Source organism: Talpa europaea, assembly GCF_964194135.1.
Source record: "Talpa europaea genome assembly, chromosome: 10".
NCBI classification, from domain to species: domain Eukaryota; kingdom Metazoa; phylum Chordata; class Mammalia; order Eulipotyphla; family Talpidae; genus Talpa; species Talpa europaea.
The window spans coordinates 108,482,640-108,505,897 of record NC_140077.1 but is presented as its reverse complement, the minus strand read 5'-3'; the positions used below and the strand labels follow the sequence as shown (position 1 = coordinate 108,505,897).

The following is a 23,258-nucleotide window of genomic DNA, read 5'->3' as shown; positions in this document are numbered from 1 at the left end:
TTTGTGTTTTACATATTGTCATTTGTTTGTTCAAAAGACCTGGATGGATCAAGATTCACTAGAATTCTCCTGGGAGAGCCTTACCAGAGAAGATTAAATGCATACAGAAGAGGTTCTTTTTATCTCCTCTTCCATCCAATTCTAACAACGGTAGAAAGTGTTTAGCTAAATTGATACAGCAGTTGGAATTTGTTGCCCCAAGTAACAGAACATAGCTAGAAGTAGAGGTAAGAGCCCTCACTGGGAATGAGACAAACATAAAGGGGTGACAATAGCATTTTCCAGAACTTCAAGCCCCAGCTTTTTACTGCTATTGCCCTAGCATATTTTTCCAGTTTTGCTATGATTTATCCAACAATCCTTTCACAAGCTTTTCAAATTTAGCAATTAAAGACAAAATTAAAAGAAAACCAGGTTACAGAAACCTAGTCACCCTTTTTTTTTTTGGAAGCGGTGAGTTCAGTGAACATTGTAAAGTTAAAAGTGGTAACACCATCAGCTACCCAGAACTGTGAGCAGAATCTAAAAGAAGTACACTTGTTGTCTGAGCAATCAAGAATTCTCTTTTATTGAACCAAGGCAGCAGATAGAGAAGGAGACTCTCAGAGGAGGAAAAAAAAGAAAAAGAAAAAAAAAAAAAGATCTTTCAACCCCTGGGATCTAGCGTTACATTATTATTTCCAATGAAGTGAGCCTTTGTTTCCTGAAGAAATACTTGATTCCTAAGGATGCAAACTTGTCACTTGCATTGTAAAAAATGTGAAGATGAATGGATTATATTTGAATGAGGAAATTTTAAATTCAGGCTCAAATTCTGTCATTTTTATGTAGAAATTTGGTTATCACTAAGTATTGATTTGTCTTTTTCAGTGTTTCTTCTTTGGAATTATTTTATTTTCTTATCAATTTCAGAAACCAATGAATTCCCTAAGCTCTTTCTTAGGTAAGCTATCATTATTTAAATTAAATTAACAGAAAAGATGCATATCTTTGTAAGCTTTTTGACAGTAGCATAGAGTATCTATTTTAGTTTCATTTCTCACTTGTCTAATCGGGCTTGTTTGTATGAATAGAAACAGAAGTTTAAAAAATATAGGATTTTAATCAAAATCAACAAGCAATTATTAACCAGAGACACATTATGAGCCGGTGGGGTGGGGGGAGCGGGGAGAGGAAGGATTAGGGTCAAAATAAGGGGGGTTGCAATTGTATGGGGAATATAACCAAAATGAAAATGCATACATTGTGCAAAAATGAAAAATGATGTAAGAATTATATAAAATAAAGTATTAAAAAATAAAAAAATAAAGGATTTTAAGGGTCTCTGCATCTGAAAAAATAAAAATCACAGACTGACTCATAACACCATACATTGTCACATGAGATGGAACTTTCTTAGCCCTCCCACCAGAGTCCCAAGTGGCTCTCTAGGGACCCATCAAGAAGGATCCTGAAGCTTATGGAGCCAGGTCAGAATAAAGCAACAAACATTCCAAAAATCTCACTGGTTCACCATAATAAAGGATGACTCTGTGCTCACAGAAAGTTGACTGCAGGTAGGAACGAAGTTCCAGGAAATAAGTTCTATGCATGGAAATTTAACAATTCAGGCAGCTTCCACCTGGTGGCCACATCATTTTTACTAAGGCTTCCTCTGAGTCACTACAGCAGGGAAAAGAATCAGCTGTAGGAGCTCAGGTGGGGCCCAGAAGTAACTTCTGCCCCTTGGCCAGGACTAGTCATAAAGTCCAAGGAGCAGCCAAAGCCCGGAGAGTAAAGGGGCAGGTTCTGGGGGGTGGGAAAGACTTGGGCTCACACAAGCAATGGTGACTGAACCCTCTGGGAATTATATGCAATAATGGTGTGTTTTTCTGCAGAGAAGAGAAAGAATTTAGCTTGCACCAGATTTATTAAGGGGAGAATAACCTGTCATCTAAGTTAAAAAAAAATTTAAAGGTAAGATGGATACATGAAGGTTTTGGAATTTGAGAATAGCTTAAGGAAGTTGGATTTAAGGGTGGATTCTCCAACTTTATTTTTTTTAAAGATTTATTTATTTATGCATACAAGAGCTGGGGTACAGGCCAGAGGTGTGTATGGGTGAGAGAATTCACCAGAGATAGAGTGGGGAACAGAAAATGTGGACCTACTGAAATACACTGCTGAGGGGAGCAGCAGGCGAGGCAGGAGAGGTCTGCTGCGCCATGTGGGTAACTCTTTGGCCTGGGATCGAACTTGTGCTGCAGAGGCTACGAATAGCTTCATAGGTTGTGTCTTAACCCCATGCGCCACTAGGGAGGCCCCCCTTTTTTTTATGGCCAGTTCCACACCCTTCTTCTCATTGTTGGCTTGTTTGCCAAACAGAAATAGTTGATCAAATCATAACAGAACATGAGACTCACTCATGACAGTGACCTTTTCACATTCTTGAAAAAGCTTCATGTTTGTGAATGAAAAATATAAGTCAAGATCTGGAGTAGGAAGATGTGGTTTGACATTAAACAAACCTTCAACCAATATAAACCAAGATCTGACAGATAACTTCATGGTCTTGATTGCTTTCCTTTAAGAGGATTAAATGATTCATAAAACTAGGGAGCTATTTCTGGCACTCGAGAGAACCTGTACATGCTGTTTTGTAGAAAACAGAAAGTGTCTTGAAGTACTGACTAGAGACTATACTAATCATTTCTATAGGCAGGGCTGTTTCCTACTGTTTACATCCTGCTTCTCTGATATAATTTACATTTGGCTACAATAAAATTGTGTCTTAAAACCATGTTACTAACAGGATCTGTTTTTAGGATTTAAAACAGTTTCAGGCTATAAAAACAGTTCCAGGTCAACAGGTCTATTATACTGAATAAGGAAAGCTTTTGCTTCTGTGTTATCCTTCCATATGCACATCTCTGATCTCCAAATGGTAAGATGAATTAGCTTTTCATCAAAATAAAAAGATGATGGTGATAATATTTCTGGTAAGGAACATAAACTATATTCTGGAGAAAGCAGCAAAAACTCGGAGGCCCTTAAGCCATGCAGAGCAACCAATTTCTGTTGCTTCAGGCTTGAATAATTTCATTGAACTCAGTGAATTTGAATTCCTTTTCCCCCCAAGTTCCTAGATGTGGGAGGAGAATCTATTCTTACTTGACTTTTGGAAAGGAACGGAGGAACGTGAAATCATCCCAACCACACCTAAGAGTATTAGAAAAGTGTGAAGGTGCCGCATGTGGTGCATTTGCTCCGAAAGCCACAGACGAGAGATGCCTGTGGGTGAATTGCTGTTGTGTCTCATCTGGAGACCTGAGTCTCTCACTGCTCTGCTCCCTTCAGGGGCAGCTTCCTCTGCTTGAAAGAATATTGCCTCCCCATGAGTTAATGGTTTGTTTGGAGGATGGAAGTTTCAGAGGTGACAATAACTGTACAGCTCTTAGAATGTATCTTTCAAATCTTTCATCAGCTTTTTTATCCGAATACATGGAGCCCCTTAAAGCGTGAGGTTACAGCTGCTCCTTCATAAAAGAAAGACACAGTTTGAAAACCTGAAAGCAGCTCAGATTTTCAATATTTCTATTTTTCTTCATTTGTCAATGTCACCGTCGCTGTTCTGCATTCACATGAAAACCAGTTGGTGAGTTAAGCCCAATATCGGGTCAGAGAGTTTTTTTCATAGTTTCCGAGGAGGTGGAGAATTATGACTCTTGTTTAAAAGATGATTAGAGGCAAACGAGTTATGGTTAGGGTGTACCTACTCGTTTTGAATTCCATTCCATTTGACAAATATTTGCTCAGTAGATGTTTGCTATGTTTCCTTCTTTTGCACAAATTCTAAGAATCTGGATCTGTTGTCAAGAGACTCATACTCTCATTAGGCAGATAAGGCAACTGGTCATGACAGATTTAGAATTTGACACATGGGAAGAGTGTGGGGAGATAGCAATGACATTGAAAAAGGAGATGGCATTCTCAAGAGAGAGGAATCAGGGAAGATTTTAGGATTTGAGAAACAGCTTGCAAAATGGGTGGCATTTCCCTAGTGATAATGAAGAACTCTGTGTGTGTGTGTGTGTGTGTGTATGTGTAGACAGGGAAGGAAGGTGGTCAGAGAAGTTTGAGAAGCTTATACTTGGAGGCAGTAGGGAGCCAATGAAGATTTTTATGTAAAGCAAAGGCAGAACAATAAGAGTTGGAGTTTAAGAAATAGTTTGCAGCATTTTAAAGTGGACTTCTGTATGTTTAGAGCTAAAAATGTCAAACAAGCAAGTATAATGTTCTACAGGTTTTATTTCCAAACAGAACTAAAATATATGCACACCAGTAGTATGGAATTAACTTCTCCTTTGCATTTGAATCTAAAACATTATTTTTCACTTTATAAAGACATAACTCAATCCATGCATAGATTTCTATTCTTGGTCAAATGAATTAGTAAGGGGATGTAGTTTTATGACATTCTGAAGAATTGAATCATCTCCACCATGTGATGGTTGAGATTTTACATGTCTGGATAATATTTTGAAATGCAGTTATTTGTTCTGCTCCTAAGCCCTTTAGAACACAACATTCAAAAAAATAGGGAGACAAAATAATAAAAAAATAGAAAAATAAATCATTTTGTAGAGTAAAGAAAAGCAAAGGAGACTTTTTCAAAGGCTGGCATAGGATTGCGACAGGACACACAGCTTGGAGGCATAGCTAGTCTCAAGTCTGAGCCCAGGCATCCTCCATGACCATCCCTGATGATTAGCAATTATCAAAGAGAAATTTGATGATGTGAGCACCTCAATTTATCCTCTTCCAAAGCTTTTATCAGAATAAGTCATCTACTAGATGGATGGTATTCCCTCTGTTTTATCTCCTAGGTAGAAAAAGTAAGAGTCTAATGGGTAGATAAATCAAAATGTAACCAGCCACCTGTTTTCAAAAAATTATTTAAAAAAAATGATGAACAATTGTTTTATATTCTTGTTAATATTTGTACAGTAGAGGATTTCTCCCCTCAGGTGTGGTCACCGTAGCTTTCCCACCACCACTATGGTCCACTGTGCTCGCTCTATTTCTCACTCCCCCATCCTGGATGCCTCAGATCTATGGTCAGCTTTCAAGGGCTGATTTTAATGCTTGTCTTCATCTGACCCTTTGTTTGGTTTCTCTATACTCTGCATATAAGTGATGCCACTCAGTATTTCTCTCTCTTCTGGCTTATTTCACTTAGCAGGATTTCTTATCATACCTATATTTGGAACTAGAACTCTCCTTATTTTGTAACAAGAAGATAAGACAGTGGTAAGCAGTATTCTACTGATGTAAAACAGTGGATAAAATTCATTTATGCTACTTTAGTGCTATTTACTATTTATTCTATAGAGGAAATACACACCAAAACATCATTGCTTCATCTAAATGACTTAAGGAAAGAGAGTTCCAAACAGGAGCTGCTTGTTCACATTACAAAAGTTGGCCTTACGGTGCTATTTGAACTATCCCCAAATATCTTGCTTCATTCTCAAGAACAGTAAAATACTGTAAGTCAATGTTTATTATTAGAAGTATTCAATTCTTATGTGGTGAAAACAACAACAACTATATGCTGTCTCAGTTGTCAAGGTGTTAAAATGAAGTTGCATCTAAAATCAAAACAAAGCTGTGAGAATGGCTATTATCCAAAAGGCAAGAAACAGAAGTGTTGGGAGGATGTAGTGAGAAGGGGACCCTTGTATATTATTTGTAGGAAGGCAAACTGGAGCAGTTATTATGGAAAACAGGATGGCGATTCCTTAAAAGAAAAAAAAATTGAAATTCCAGTCATCCCACTTTTGGGTATTTACCTGAAGAACATGAAAACATTTATTTAAAGAAATATATCCACCCCCACGTTCATGGCACCATTTTTCATAATAGCCAAGACTTGGAAACAACTTAAGTGTCCATCAACAGATGACTGGGTAGAGAAGATGTGGATTACTACTCAGCTATAAAACAGAAGAAACCCTGTCATTTGCAATGGCGTGGGTGTATCAAGCTGGTACTATATTAAGTAAAATAAGTCAGACGAAGAAAGACAAACACCATATGATTTCACTCACAATGGAAGATAAGAAAACAAAACTAAGGAACAAACAAAACCAAACCAAACATGTAGACAATAAGGACAAAATAGTGGTTACCAGAAGGGAAGGAGCTGGAGGAGGTAACTCAGGTAAAAGGGGTTAATCTTAGGGTGAAAGATGGAAATGAGACTTTCGATGACAAATGTAATGTACCAAATACAGACGTTGATTTACAGTGCTGAAACATATAATGTTATAATGCCATGTTATTCCAATAAAAACTATTAAAATATAAAGCTGCATCTCAGTTCAGAAGAGCTAATCATCAGTACTATTTTATGCCTGCTTTACACAACAAAGGTACCATCTATCACAAAAGAACACACCACACTCAAGTAGTAATGAATAAAGAAAATTAAAATTACCAATAAAATTAAAACTACCAGTAGGTGAATAAACCTTTGCAATGAAAATGACTTACCTACTAAAAATGATTCAAAAACTAAATCGCTTTCCAAAGCCAATGCCTTACCCATAAATGGATCGGGACCAATGCGCCTTCTATTCTCCTTCCATGACAACAGGCAGTTAAGGCTGGCGAGATCCGCAGACTCGATATAATTGGAGACTGTCATCATCATTTGATGAGCTTTTGCTATTCCGTAGTGAACTTTCGTTTCGTCCATAAGAGGCATGCTTGTCAGCTCTACTGATGTGTCAAAAGCTTGCTGAAAGTACTCCGAAGCTTTCTTGTAGTATCCCTAGAAAGAGAAAGAATTCTTTCCTGAACTTTCATTTTACCTTCCACATATTTGCCCACGTTGACATGCACCACACCGACATTCCACCAGTTTTAACATCTTCAAGAAGAAAGGGCTGACAAAAGGGTGTCTCTCAGAGTAAGGGTGTTTTTTAAAAAGTGGTGATGACAAACCATAGAACATCTTGAAGTCAAGTTACTAAGAAAATTATATCTGCCAACCTAATATTGGGTAGCAAAAATAATTTTGGGAAAGAGTGAACTAATTCACACTGATTTGGATGGAATTTGCTTACTCATGGCATTGCATTTACTTAATGAGGTATTTTTTTATTTTTTTATTTTTTCTTTTAAAGATTTATTTTATTTATACAAGAACCAGGGCACAGGCCAGATACGTGGGAGGGTGAGAGGACTCACCAGAGACAGAGCAAGGAACAGAACAGGCAGACTGATGAAATACACTGCTGAGGGGAGCAGCGGGCACAACAGGAGAGGTCCGGGATCGAACTGGCGCTGCAGAGGCTGCGGACAGCTTCACAGCGCTGCGCTCAACCGCCTGCGCCACCAGGGGAGGCCCTTAATGAGATATTTTAAACCAACTTTTGTTCTCAATCATGGAGTCGATGGTCAGTGAAAAGAATGCCTGTATCTGCTCATTCAGCCTTTGCTCCTGCTCGCCCATGTTCAGGTGCCATCTTGACTGAGAACAGGGAGGTAATCCAGGATTTCCAATAATTATGATACTTCTAATACACAAACTACAATGTAAAGCAGTTACTTCAATTAAAAAGAAAGATTCTATTATCCCAAAATAAATTATTTTTTAGTTAATATTTAAAAATAAATACCATCAGCATTGGCACAACTCATTTAAATGTGTATCTATTGCCTAAGTCCTTTGCAATATTTACAAGTTATAAAAACTCGAAGATTGCTTTTTCTTCTTCTTTTTTCTTCTGGTCATCCTCATTTCTCCTAAAAGTTATTACCACAGTAGCACTTACCAAGTTCTTACAAAGTGTCAGTCAGTGCTAATTACTTCCTATCTGTTATGTCATTAAAGTTTGTCAGTCACTTTGTGATGAAACAGCATCTTGTTCTATAAAATATGAACTTGATTCTCCAGGAAGATATACTATCCATTCCCACCAAGTCCTCTAAAATACCTTGTTAAAAATTTCTCCTCAAAGGAAGAAATTATTTTAAGACTGAACTACATTTGGAAAGAGTCTAGGAAACATTTCTGTTCTTCATGGTGAGCAATTCTTCCCTCATTTTGAAGCACAAAACATAGAATTCATTATGAGGATATGACTGCTTAATTAGGAAAAAATAAAACTACACCAAAGATATTTGTACCCCAACTGGGTAATTTATTTGATTGAGAAAGAATACAAATATTGAAGATGAAAATAAAACTCTTTAAAATGATAGATTTGTCTTGCTGAACAACAGTTATAGGACAAAGTAGATGAACACATATGGTTAAAACAAACATTTCAATAAAAAAGAGAAGTATAAATAAATATTATTTAGTTATGCTTCTGAGCTTTAGTCTATTGTTTGAAGTGAGATGCTTAATTAGGAAAATTGAGAACCATAAATGAGTGGACATATATTTAAATTTCCAGAATCATGTATATATATATTTAAATTTCCACAATCATGTTCATGAACAAACTCATTCATTCATCTATTCATTCACTGAGTAACTACCCTGTGCAGACTTGGGCAGTGGGGAGTCAGCAGTGCACAAGTAGGTGAGCTTGCTGCTAGAGGAAGTTGCCTAACAAGTGAATTTTTATTCCACTTAAAATAACAGCATTTTAATTAGGTAGTTATTTTTCCTTTAAATTGTGCCCAATGTTCAATCTGCAGACACACACACACAGCTGCCATAAAACTACCAACTGAAATTCCTCTGGTTTAAAAACATTTTTAAGGAAATACAACATTAATATGGCAGATGCAAGCATTCTTATACATACCATTTTGGAATGAGATTTCATTAATATGTACAGTATTTCCAGATTTTTAATTCTTAAGGAATTTAGTAACTAAATTTAATGTCTTCTTTGAAGTTCTTGCCTAACCTTTCCACAGTTCCTGTTATAAGTTAACCCCAATCCTATTGTTAAATTCTGAAGATTCCAATAATTAATCCTGACTACCTAGAAGATGAATTTGAGAATATATAAAGGAATTATACACTTCATAAACACATCTTATTAGAAGTGACGACTTCATTGAATGTTACAAATATCTCTGGTTAGCACTTAGTGGACAACTTCAGGACAGGAGCTTGATGACATCATAGACAAAAAACAGAATTTTCATGCATTATTCTGATTCTTACCAGACACTTCTTAGTGTCTGAAATGTCACTTTTATCCAATGAGAAAGCTTAATAGGTATTATTTTCAGTAGTAAAGAATAATTTCTTTTACACTTTCCCTGCATAGTGTTGGAATAATTGTTTTAAAGATGCGGTTAGTCTCTGATGTTGCTAGGAAATGAAAGGTATCATAAAGGATCTCTATCTACTTATTTTCCCTAGAACATTCTCATTTGATCATTATATATTAGTTATAAATATATATATTTAATTAACAATCCATCAAAAGATTACATCAGAGAGGTGGGATGGACAGCCCATTTTCTATTAACTATATAGTAAAAGGTAGACAAATTAGGATAGAGGATTTTTTAAGATGCATTAGCTTTAATCATACACTAAAATCATTATAGAAAATAGGGACATCTGTTAAAATGTAAGAACTCAGCAAGGTATAGGAATCAACTTGTATATTTGAAGGCATGCAAATTTGAAGATAACAGGTATATTGCAAACCTTCCCAACTTGATATTGGGACAGGGATAAACTGGTAAAAAAACCAAACTTTTGGTTAGTTGACACACTCTTTGGATATTATCCATGTCTCTAACCTTTTTTTTTTTTTTATTAAACTCTTCTTCAAGAATTAATGATCAGAGAATAAATCATACATTGAGATACCAATATAAAATATATGTTGAGGTAAAAACTCCTGGCAAAAATAGTTACAACAATGTAAGATGAGAAATCTGAGCTACCTAGGAGGTAATTAATTTGTGCCAGTCACATAATCTTGTAGGTAAAGAGCGAGACTTTTAACCCAGTCTGATCTCAGAATTAGTGCTTTTAATAACTACATCCACCATTTCTTAAAAAGATGAAGATACGGAGTATAAAGACAGTTTGAGAACACAATCTACTGCCTTCCACTATGACAGATTCTACTCATGAGCCAACAGCAATTATCACTGCAAAACAAACCTCTTTCATATCCTTTTCAAAGGAGAATCTCGGTAATGAAAGATCAAGTCAGGAGAAGGTAAATCAAAAGTTCAGTATGACCTGGGTATTCCAGTAGTAATGATTCCTGATTGGGAACTTTTATTTTAGACTTTTTCCTCTGCTTTCACAGAACAAATCTGTTGCTAGAATTCTGTCCTTCCTTCAGAATTACTCTTGGGATTCTGTTTTCTCTTCCATAAGGACTGAGCAGGGGCATCACAGTTGAATTAAACAAAAATTCGGAGCAAGAGAGGAAAGTTTGTGTAACCGTCTGCAAAGCAACTATTATCCTTGGAATATCGATGTTCCTTTGAATGTAAATCTCTTAATGGCTCTTCAAGTCCAAAAATCACTTTTTTTTAAAAAGATTTATTTATTTACACATACAAGAGCTGGGGTACAGCCAGAGATGCGGGGGGTGAGAGGATTCACCAGAGACAGAGAGGGGAGCAGAACAGGCAGACTGACCGAAATACACTGCTGAGGGGAGCAGTGGGCAAGACAGGAAAGGTCTGCTGCGTCATGTGGGTTCTCCCTGGCCGGCCAGGGATCGAACTCATGCTATACAGGCTGCGGATTGCTTCATAGCGTGGTGCTTAACCCCTTGAGCCACCAGGGAGGCCCACCAAAAACCACTTTTAATCTGGGTGGCTGTGAAGTCTGAGTCACTGTGAGCACTTGTGGTAAGTGTGCCTGAGGGCACGGGCGTCCTGGAAGACAGGAACTAGGTGGGTCTCTTCTAAGCCCGGCCTTGTGCATTAACTAAATCTGCAGTCCCCGGGACCTCTCTGCCCAACATATCATGGGAAGATGAGGATCAAATGGGCATAGAATTGTAAAACACTGCAAGTTTCTCCCTAGACACAGGAAACACACACTCACCTTCTCGTTGTAGATGTCTCCAAGCATGGTGCTTGCTCTCACGACATCCAGGCACTGAAAATTGTTTCTCGCAATCTTCACAACTTTTTTCAAGTACTTAATTGCTTCTGCCATCTCTCCTTTGCTAGAATAAGCAACATAGGAAAATAGTGGCGTGTCATCTCACTTAATATTGCAGTGAAGAAAAGATATTTGGTATCTTTGCTGTAGAAAGTGCATGATGGTGAACAGTAATAAAATTAACAACATGTGGCTTGTGAATGCTGAAAATGATGTGACTTGTCTTTGTTGGAGTATATAGTGAGTTAACACTGAAACATTTATGCACTGCTGTTCAGATGGTAAATGGGACAGCTGCTTTGGAAAATAACTTGGCACTTCCTCAAAAATGCTGACATAGAGTTACCATATAACCATATTAATTCAGCTCCTAGTTTTATACAAGAGAAATGAAAACATACGTCAACACACAAACTTGGACATGAATGTTCACAGGAATATTATTTGTAATAGCCAAGAAATGGAACAAAACAATATCTATCAATTGAATGGACAAGTAAAATGTGTCATTGTCATACAATGGAATATTATTCAGTCATGAAATAAGCTAAGTGAAAGGAGCTGGTCATGAGAAAAACATATTGTACGATTCCACTTAGATGAAATGCCCAGAAGAGGCAGAAAGGAGGTGTGGTTATCAGAGTTGTGGTGAGCAGGAAATGGGGAGTGGTTGTTAATGGGTGTGGGGTTCCCTTTGGAGTAATGACATTAAATAGGGGTGATAGCTACGTAATTTTGTGCAAATACTAAAAAAAATTGTAGACTTTACAAAGGGGCTGAATATATGGCCTATGAATCACATCTCAATAAAGTTGTTAGTTTTTTTTAAAGATATAATCTTTCAGTTACAGTTTCCTCATTTTAAACATGGCCATAAATTGTTGTGAGATGAAAAATGCCACATATGTAGAGCCTGAAACATAGTAGGGGGTCACTAATATTATTACTGCTTTCCAGTGAAACAAAAACTATCATGCCCACAGTTCTATACTTAGTATAATCTTCCACCAGTTAAGAAGAAAAGTCAATTTAGCTAAGCATTACTTTTGGGAGATCTTTCAAAATGCAATGAATTAAACACCCATATTTGAACTTACACTCTGCAACACAGATGAGCATATGAGTTGTGATGTCTATTTTTTAGGGGGGAGAGTTAAAGAACCAGTATTTTTTGTTTACTTGGAATCGCAAACTATCAAGTACATTTTTATTCCCTTTCTTAGTGGTAAAAGACTGCTCTACCAACAGAAATGGTATGGAATTTCACATTCTTGAAGTTGTAAATATTTTTATGATTCCCTATGATTTCATAACAAAATTAGGAATCATCTTCCACATTCAGGCACAACCCAATTTCCAGAAAAATTATGAAATGAGGCATATTTCAAACACAGGCAAAGAGAGGGACACACATTAATTTAAATACTTGTTTTGTGGAATAACTAAAATGGAAGTGAGAAAGCTTGAGCTTATAAAATTATTAATAAAATATTACACTGTTTAGAATTTTCACCGAACTTGTAGATTTCTAGAACTAAAATGTTTTTATCAAATTGATGTTGTTAACTTTCCAAACAGTTTCTAGGACTGTAATTCTCAAAAAAAAAAAAATTGCTGAAATAAGAACAAAAGTAGAGACTTCTTTGCATATCACTTCAAAACCTTAGGGGGAAATTATTATTTTTATTTAGCCTAAATGGTCTCACTGAATCTTATTTATGTTCATGTTCCCAAAAGTTGATATGTTTTTGATGGAGGCACATTTTGGATTAGGTTTGGCCTGCTGAGGATTGTTAAATCACATATACACAAACAAAAAAACACGTTCAGTGAACAAGAAATCCAAAAGAGTATAAATAAAACTATTGCTGGGTGAGTCGAGTTATTTCTCCCAAAGGGGTTACAGATCTCCCAAAACATCCAAAATTATCTGGAACTTGCTCTATAAAATACTGCTCGAGAATCAGTCTTCCTATTGTAAATTACATATTAATTTGGTTCCTACTTTTATACAAGAGAAATGAAAACATATGTCAACACACAAACTTGTACATGAATGTTCACCGTGATATTATCTGTAATAACATCAATGAATGTCCAGTTCTGTGTCACCAAAGTGAACACAGCATCTGAAATATAAACATTATATGTTGCTTACAGGATTTCCAAAGTCAAAAGTTAGCACTAGATTTCAAAGCCAGTGTTTCTTGGAGAGGGAAAGAATCAAATATTTTTTTTTACAGAGAAGCTCTGATTATTTGTATAAGTGAAAGGACAAGGTTAAAATGTTAGACAAATATTAATTCCAGTTTTCTATATGCAGTGCACAGGTGCAACTTGAACAGCATATTATATGGTATAATCATTAAACTCATTCAACCAGACCTCAGAGAGTTAAAAACATATATTCTGAGGAACAGGACTCCTCGGTCCAAAGGATGAGAATGAAACAGTGCAGAATATTTGTGTATCAAGGTGATTCCTGTTTCCAACTGGGACCTCAGCACCGTTAACACCCACATCCCCTGACAACTGTCCAATTATGTATATCACACTTGGCCTACTGTTTGCAGTAGAAGTAATCAATAAAGGACATGGTTGAGTGAACATAGATTTTGGTTGAACCAATGCATGAAAACTTAATCATTTACTCAGAGAGAAGAAATCAAATAGGGCAGAGATGAAACAGCCAACGAGGGGTTTGTTGACTGTGCCACCAGGTTTGTGGGCCACAGATGAAAGTAATAAGGTAAATGGAATCAGTGACAGGAGAAAATGTAAAAAGCCATTCTTAATTCCATGAATTAATAGAAATGTTTTGATGTATTTTGGGGGGTCATTTTTAGGAAATTTCACATCAAAGCCTGGATGTGCCATTTTAAGGAATATATGAAAATTACTAGGGCATGTAATTTCTCTCAAGCAAGAAGAAATTAATTTTCAGTTATAACAGAAAGGTAATTTTCACACTTGAAACTTTGCACTGATTGATTGAAAGATCTCCACTGTGGAAAGTTCGCTAGGAAATAATTTAACCTGAGTTTGCAAGAAAATTTACAAGTATGGTATGGAATAAATCCAGAGAGGGGCTAGTTATAACCAGTGTATGGTGAACAGCTCTCATTTGGGAGATTTTTCTCCCTCTAGATTCCTTTTAAAAGTCATCCTTTTAAAAATTGTGGCATTTTAGTAAATCAGTTATTTCAGTAAATGAGGAGCAAAAATGCCATAAGGAAAATGGAGTATTTTTTTCTTTTGGATTTACACAAATTGTGTCCATGTAATACTATCTACAACATAATATCTCAACTCACCTTCTCTTTGTTATATGAACAATTCTGGCTTTTGTAGCTGTGTCGGGGCAATTGTTTTCATTTTAGAAAATCAACTCTGTCTTTCGCTAGTATTGCAAATAGAGAAGAAATCCACTGCAAATACTATTTTCTGTTACTCTGCTTAAAGCCTTGTGCAATTAATATTATTCAGACTAATAGTAAAAATAACACACCTTGTTCACGATTAAAATCTTCATCGATAACTCTAAAGCCAGGGCTGGGTCTAGCATTACCAAATGGGCACCCCTGTATTACCAGGTCCTAGTCTTGAGGGAATGTGGTTTGTTTTTCAACTGAAAGCTTGGCATAAATTCTTATAACTGTTTTAGAAGCTTCCAGTCTCAGAGTTTATTCACCTTTCATGCACACTCAGATGATGGCCCTAGACACACACTTATCCTAGACATGGCTATCCCCTTCCATTTCCTTTAAAGAGATAAAATATGTTTATAGAGACAGGGCTACCATTAGTGAAACTTGTGCAATTGCACAGGTTAGGAAAAAGAGATTTAGAGGTGATGCTAAGCTTCATACACAGTTTGATTTATTTCTCAGCTGCCACCACCATCATTTCCTCTATTTTGCCTGTGCTCCAGTTCTTGCACATGGCTGCTAATCCAAGAAGGAAAGGTTAGAGAAGAAAGGGATATAAGTGTGCAGGTGTGTGTGCGTGTGTACAGTTTTTGTCTTTAAAATATCTGTGTGTCAATAGATCACACTCTCAAGTCATTTTGCACAAATGATAAAATATGCTGAGGCTAAACACTATTGCAAGTGTTCTTCCATAGCACCAACATGGCTGCAAAATGGCGGCCCTGATCGCAGAGCCTGCGGAGGCCTTGGGACACATTTTTTCTGTGACCTCATGAGAAGTATGGCCTGCCCTCTTTTGTGCAGTGCACAATGTTATAAAATTAAAAACCCACGTCTGCCGGACAAACCATTGATGATGGCTTCATTGGTACTTGAGTAGATGAGAATTCTTATAAGTGGAATTTGTTTTTCACTTGTGAGATGGGGATAAATCTCTTGTCCCTTACTTGTTAGCCCTGAGGCAGGCTGCTAGACTGTTGAGAGTGGAGTCCCTACTTCATATTGCATCAAATACAGCTGTATCCTTTCCCACACTTTGACTCTAAACTACACTTAAGCAGCCAAATTCAAACATTGGATTTTTGTTACTGTTGCCAATATTTACCAGATAATAGTTCAATTCTCCCCTTAACTTTTACTGCTTCCTGTAGTGGAGACTGAAATATTCCAGATGAGACACCAGTTTAACAGGTGAGAATAAGTCTGAGACAACCTCATGTCATGTTTCCAAAACACCATCAGTAACCAAGGAGCCTGTCTTGTCTTGAGACCCAGTAGGTGCTCAATATACACTTATAAAAGAAAATGTTTTTCCCGGGAGCTTTCTCTCTTTTGTAAAATAATAATATTTTGAAGATAATCTTTGTAAAGATTATTTTCTAAACATGTTAAAGGATACATTTATTTAACTCTCCAGGTATAGGCTAGGACAGCTACTAAAAATGAAAACAAATAATAAAACTATTTCCTACTGATTCTGGAAAGTATTAACAGAAGAGTTTAGTCCTTGCATAATCAAACTATGGGGCAAAAGGGCGCAGAGCTGGTGTGTTCCAAAGAGATATTAAATTGAATACTAACCAATCTCTTATGTTCAAATATCTGTTTCTTGCTGGTTGTTTTGGAAAACTAAAGTTTAAGGGAGAGCTGGATGGCTCTTCCAAGCTATCAATCTCTATTTACAGGACCACAATACTCCCAGGTTGCTTGCATGGCTTAGCCTGCCTTCCTTGACTAAATGCACATATTCTTCATGTAAATATGTCTGTGTCCCTAAGCCATTTTCCAGCGGACAGCATTGCATTTTATTTGGTATTTTGCAGAGCACCTTTCATGTCATTGGTATTGAAAGTTTAATACTCAGGTAATTATTCAATATTTAATAATTATTACACTGGTAATGGTAATTGTATAATAGTGACTATTATATACTGAACTGACTTTCAGCTCAGTAGGCGTTTAGTGTGTTAAAATGCCTTTCAGGAAAGCCTTTTCAACAAATAGTGTTGGGAAACCTTGCCAAAAAATTAGAGGAGATCATTATTTAACACCACACACAACAATTAACTCAAAATGGATTAGAGGCTTGGGTATAAGACCTGAAGCCACAAAACACATAGAAGAAAACAAGTGATATTCTCCTAGACATTGATTGCAGGGATGTCTTTAGAAATTTGACTCCAAGGGCAAAGGAAACAAAAGCAAAAATAAATAAATAGGACTACATTAAACTGAAAAGCTTTTATATAATGAAAGAACCCACTACAAAAAAAAGACAAGGCAATCTATCTTGTCTTTATAAGGAACTCATACATCTGGACAACAAAAAAATTAAAGAACCAATTCAAAAAATGAGCAGGAGATTTGAATAGACATTTTTCCAAAGAGGAAATACAGATGACCAACATGCATCTGAAAAAAATGTTCAATCTCACTTATTATTAGGGAAATGCAAATCAAAACCACAACGAGGTAGCACCACACACCTAGGAGAACCAGCTCTGCCTAAAAGAGTGGCAACAAGTGCTGTAGAGAATGTGGAGAAAAAGGAATTCTCATGCACTGTTGGAGGGGATATAAACTGATGCAGCCTCTGTGGAAATGGTATGGAAACGCCTTAAAATACTAAAATAGAAATACTGTAAGATTCAGCAATGCTGTCCTTAGGAATTCATTTGAAGAATATAAAACACAAATTCAAAAAGATATTTGTGCCACTATGTTCATAACAGCATTGCTCACAACAGCCAAGACATGAAAACAAGCTAAATGCCCATCGATTGATGATGGATAAAGGAGTTGTAGTATACATACTCAATGGAATACTACTTGGTCATTAAAAAGGAGGAAATCTTGTCTTCTGTGATAACATGGATGGAATTTGGGGTGGCTCTGCTAAGCAAAGTAAGTCAGACAGTGAAATATAGCTACTAGATGGTTTCTCTAATTTGTGGAAAATAAATAACTCAAGCAAATCAACTAAACACAACAAAACTAACTCATAGGTTGTATGAAAATATGGTGGCTATCAGGGGGAAGAGGATGGACAGTGGAGGAAAGAGTTGAGGGGGTCAAGTTGATAGTGTGCATGGCACCGTATCTTCTGTGGTGGGTGCAGAGAGGTGTGAAATCATATCCACGAAATTTATATATATTGTAAACCAATGGTAAGCTAATCAAAAGTCATAAAAAGTACCTTTTTTTCAGTAACAATTTGATCTTTAAAGAAATAATTCTGTAGCTCTGAGGCACACTGTGAGGGAGAGGTAGGAAGAGGGTTAAAACCAGAGAGGCAAGAACAGCAGGGGATGTGCTGATGGCCCACAGGTGATGTGGTGGTGAGTGACTACAATGATGTAAGTAAATAAAATTAATTAATTAAGAAAAAAGGAAAGTAAACAAAACAAAACCAAAAATCTAAAGAACCAAAGAATCTAGTCTAAAGTCAACTCCACACTATTGAATGTGGACCATAAGTTATATTTTATTTGAATACAATAAAGACTACATTAAGCATAAGAAAAATGAAGAAACCACTCTGTATGTGTTAGAACTGAACTACCAATGCAAGAAATTAGAGCTTGATAAAATCTCTGTTGTTAATATTATTACTCCTACTACCACTATTGAAAAGCTGTATATTGGGGCCTCCCCGGTGGCGCAGCGGTTGAGAGCTGGGTTGCAAAGATGCCCGCAGCCTCTGCAGCGTCGGTTCGATCCCAGGCTGCTCCCCGGCCCCGGTGGAGGGTCCCACATGGCACGCAGACCTCTCCTGCCGCCCGCTGCTCCCCTCAGCAGTGTACTTCGGTCCTTCTGCCTGCTCTGCTCCTTGCTCTGGCTCTGGTGAATTCTCTCACCCTCCCACGCTTCTGACTGTACCCAGTGCTTGTATAAATAAATAAATAAATCTTAAAAAAAAAAAAAAGAAAATCTGTATATTGGATGTGAGATACCACACCACATACCACTTCCTATTCTGTCTTGGCTTACGTCATAATGCTATTGTCAAATGCAACAATGACATGGAGTAGACAGAGCTCCCCACACAATGTGCCAAGAGCAAATCAAATCTTTTCCCTGGAAAAGTTTGGATCAGAAGTTGTTCATGCACTCTTTTGTTAAATTTTCTATTTTAGGTAAAACACGGAATACTGTCTTTGCACCCAATGGTTGATCTCGATACACTCCAAGGAGAGACATCTTAATGGAAAGGCATGATGGGAGCATAAACGGGAATATTCCTTCAAGAAGAGCTCTCGAAGGTCACGGCGAGCCACAGTCACCGAAGCGTACTATATATTCCTGTGCGCTCTGCTTTTTTCACCTGTGAGATGTGACCTAATTTTTCCCATTTGTTCAAGGTCGTGGCTAAACTTACAGAAAATCAAAGAAAAAAAATAATACAAAGGAGGAACAGACAAAGTAGAGAGTAGGTGCATATTTTAAAATACCACATGGGTTTAAAGTAACTTAGGATGAAAGGGTCATTTAAGAAGGGCCCTGCTTAAAATTGAAGCAGGCAGAAACAGAAAGCGACAGACCTCAAATAATTTAAGTCTTTCACGGTTGAGTGGCCAGTGACAGCAAGACAAGGATGTGCTAACTCACCTCTGCAGGGCCTTGGCTATGGCCTCATAGGCTCTCTCCAAGCTGAGATCATCATCCAGGTCTGCAGAGATTTCACTGTAAGTGTTAAGGACCTATCAGAAGAGAGGTGCATATTAAACCTCGAGCATGGCCAGATACATGGATGCTTCATTTCAGGACAGGAAAGATTAAAATTAATAGTTGCTTTTAATGTCTCTATAAAATATTTTTTGTCTATTAAAAATTCATAGTGGTTTGTTTTATTTTTATCTATAGTATAACTAGTTTCACAGCCATCTCTTTCAGCCGTGACGGTGAGGTCTTACTTTTGTAAAAATAATTCTTTTCCCGCAAGATCCCAAATCTTCCCATTTATATAACTTAGGTGTGAATAAATAATTGAATGGCTTACCCGCATTATTTTAAAATATGAGACTATTATCTAAGGTAATATAAGGCAGATTATAATGTTCTACTATGGTAGCTTAAATATCACTTTTCTTTCTATAAATAGCTGTTTGAAAAGCATGAATTTAGGTGCCCCGCAATTTCTAAATCTATCATTTTATTAGTTGCATATCTCACAGTTTGTACACGTCTTCGGTACACACTAAAAATATTTCTTACAAATGTACTTCATTACCAACAATCTCCTCAATAATCAGCAGATTACGACTGCCACAGCCAAACATATGATCTTAATTTAATTTAACACTGACACCATCTATATGGTAGAGTTTTCCTTTTTATTTATTTTTTGCATTCTGTGCTAAGCAGGAGGAAAACACTTAACACAGATGCCCATTCTTTCTTCTTCCTTCATTGTCCCTTGACCAATCCATTACACACCTGAGGCCACAGGCCAAGGGCCTCCACGGAAATCCTTTTGGCACATTTTCTAAGAAAGAATTAGCAGAAGGCATTGTTGGGTGAGCGAGCCAGTGGGAGGGAGGTCCGAGTGGGAGGCTGGAAGGAGACAGCTCAGAAGATTTAAGCGTCAGAGGCAGTGTTGACAGTTGTCTTTACTTTCTTCAAGTTAATATCTGGGAAGCGATACCCGGTGACATTTGGGATTCGTGTGGTTTGCAAATGACTGCTTGACTGACTGACAAAACACTCACTTTAAAACTTACTGATCCATGTTTACTAAGTGTTTCCAGTCCGCCTCAACCTTCAATGTTCAAGATTTTGATGCTTATTGTTAAGCCTCTTAATCAGCCTTGTATAAACCCTGACTGTTCTTTTCATTCTGTCTGCATTTGGATGACTTGACAGCTTTGAGGTTTTGTCTGCTACACCTTGATGGAGACCTTTCTGCATCACTTGGAAGAAACCCTGATCTCTGTGAATTTATAAGAGTCCTTCTTGAATCCAAATATCAAAACATTTAGGGAAAGATTTTCCAGTGTCTTTCTTAGTCCATATATTGTTATGTGACATTCTAGAGTATTAAAGATTGAATACTATTACATTTTGTGCCAAAAAATAGGTGTTAATTCAGAAAAAACTGTTACTATATATGTGCTATGTTATTCCCTAGGAAATCTTCCTTTTTTTTAATATAGTCTATACTTTTTATTTTATTTGTTGTTGAAGTGCCACTGTCTTACATCCTTGCTAGCTATTTGATAGCTACCCCTCACCCCCGCCAACAGGTGCACTCACTGTGGCATTAAGAACGTACCCATAATCCTCCACCATAGTCCATGCTGCCCCTCTACTCCCATCTTCGCTCCTACCCCCTCCCCCTGAGGCTAACGCTCTATAGCCAGACTTCCACAGCTGGTTTTAAAGTTTGGCTTTGTCAGACCCTTTGTTTTCCTATATTCCAATTGTAAGTGACACCATCCAGTATTTCTCTTTCTCCTGACTTATTTTACTTAGTGGAATCCCTTCCAGCTCTGGAAGAGACCATGTTTGCAGCTCTCAAGGCATTTACAATCTAGTGGTACAGAGTTTGGACTGACACAATGCTGTGAATTAGCTATGGATAAAGACAGATTCCTGGAGGGCTTAAACTATGTGGACTGCACCCTTCTCTCATGTCCTAGACCCCTGTGAGCTCTGAAGTAAGACAGTAACATGAGAGGTGCCCAATTTTATCTCTGAGGTGTTTTTCTCTAGCCCATAAGTAGGAGGCCTGGGGCTCAGGAAATGGGTGGACACTTCACTGTTGACAGCCCCATCACAAACTAGCGACCCTGCTTCCGGGGGGCAGCAGAGGCAAAAATGGCTTAGCCTGGGCTTTTGGCTTGGACCTCGGAATTGAGTCCAAATGAGTTTCTTCGTGCAGTCAGAGGTGGTCTCTGGAATGAACACTGACTATTAGAGAAAGGAAACTTAGAGTCAATACATTTAGACCATGGAGGTGCCCCAAATTTATTTTCCTTGGAAGTAGCATGGAAAACTTGCCTCTGAGCATTGTTGTGAGGCCAGCACAGGTGCTATGTGAGCCTTAGGACAAGAATTCTTTGGGAATCTGTTAACCAGTCATTGGTGAAAAGCTCTTGGTGAGAGTTTCTCTCCCCCAAGTAAAGACAATACATTGTATTTGCAGCTTGAGAGAATTCATATATTGCCTTAAACATTCTGCCTAAAAGTGGGAAATATATGGCCATTAAGAGGAATGGAGTTCATTACTGGTCCAATATGGAAACAGTCAATGGCATGAAATCCATATTGAGGACCTTGATAAGTGCCATAGAGCAGCTTCCAAATGAGAAACTCAGAAAGGTGAAATCCTAAGGAAAATACAAGGGCTGTCCCAGCAGATTGGTGAAATATGTGGTTCAACCTCATAGGTGGAGGGAGAACATTGTTTAAAAAAAAAAAACACACAAAAGAAAAAAGGCCCATAAAAGTGGAAAAATCATATGAAATTACTAATTTTGTAGAAAATACAATAGATGTTTTATATTGATCTTACAGTAAGCTACCATAACTGCTTTTTACAGTAAGCTGCCATAACTGTAGGCAGGATACACTTTACAAATTAGCAAATATCAATCAACTTGAATTATTGGATAAAAACTGGAACTTTTTTTCTTATAAATATTTAATGTGAGAATATCCAGTGTGGAAATCTGAAGGATCCATTATACTTGATTGTTCAAAAGTCCCTGCGGTGTGCAGTATGTTGGAAACTAGTCCAGAGACTGGAAGGTAAAATCCATCATTACAGAATATTTTGACAAATGGAAAATGGGCATAGGTGGTTTGGTGGAGGGCGAAGGGAAAAAAAGAAAGAAGAAAGAAATGAAAAAAAAATTTTTTAGATATTTTTAAGTTTTATGGGCGATGAAGTTAATGAACCTTTGTCAAATGACAGAGGAAAACATTTTCAATGAGCACCAAACTGGGCATGATTACGAGGTGACCAAGTTTGCAAAGCCAGTTTATACCTAATAAAAATTGAATTGCTACATGGCCACTGGATCACATCACCCCCATAATTTTTGTGAATTATGGAGACGAAGCTCTGAAAACTATTTCATTAGCAGTTTTAAAGTCAGTGGGCTTTATCTTCCCATCAGAATAAAACTGATTTACCTGGAATGACATTTTCCAATAAAATCCAAGTTTTTAAAGTGATGTTAATTTCTATGGGTCACCTAAAAATAAAACTTGTAGAATATTTAGTGTAAAAAATGAAAGTGTGCAAAAGAATAATGCTGGCAGTAGGCTACACTTTCTTTGAAGAATAGTTTGCTGTTAAATGAAATTTTAAGGATCATTAATTTCTTTTGCTACAATAGCCTTCAAGGGAGCATTGAATTTAAGTCGAGATTGTCACCTGTCAGCAAACTGAGATATAATCACACACATGCACTCACACATAGATGTATATACAGCACATAAATATGAGAGAGATGGAAAGAAAAAGAGAATAGAAAAGTAGCTTTGTCCTCCCAGAAGATTACAAGAATAAATTCTGTACCTGAGCTTTGGCACCTTTAAAGAGGGGAGCAAATAAGAAGGCATTTTGTGAATATACAGGTAGATGAACTATTTGATACTGACACCTCGCCCCCATTCTTGCCTTCTGCTATTTTCCCAGTCCTTGTAGTTCCTGTAGTTCTTCCCCTAAGTTCTTTAGACATTAAAACAGAAAAAAAAAAAATCCCATTTCAATCATGGTCTTCTCTTTG

The 23,258-nt window shown here is 37.1% G+C and overlaps 1 protein-coding gene across 1 annotated transcript in view; it reads right to left on the bottom strand.

Moving 5' to 3' along the window:
* Positions 1-23,258, bottom strand: part of TTC29 (tetratricopeptide repeat domain 29) — a gene marked incomplete at both ends in the record, with an annotated part of 162,481 nt that overhangs the window by 61,518 nt on the left and 77,705 nt on the right. The window contains 3 exons of the mRNA XM_084245598.1: positions 6,586-6,814; positions 11,036-11,159; positions 19,132-19,223. Coding sequence (XP_084101724.1) covers positions 6,586-6,814; positions 11,036-11,159; positions 19,132-19,223 — 445 coding nt within the window. The remainder of the gene's footprint in view (positions 1-6,585; positions 6,815-11,035; positions 11,160-19,131; positions 19,224-23,258) is intronic.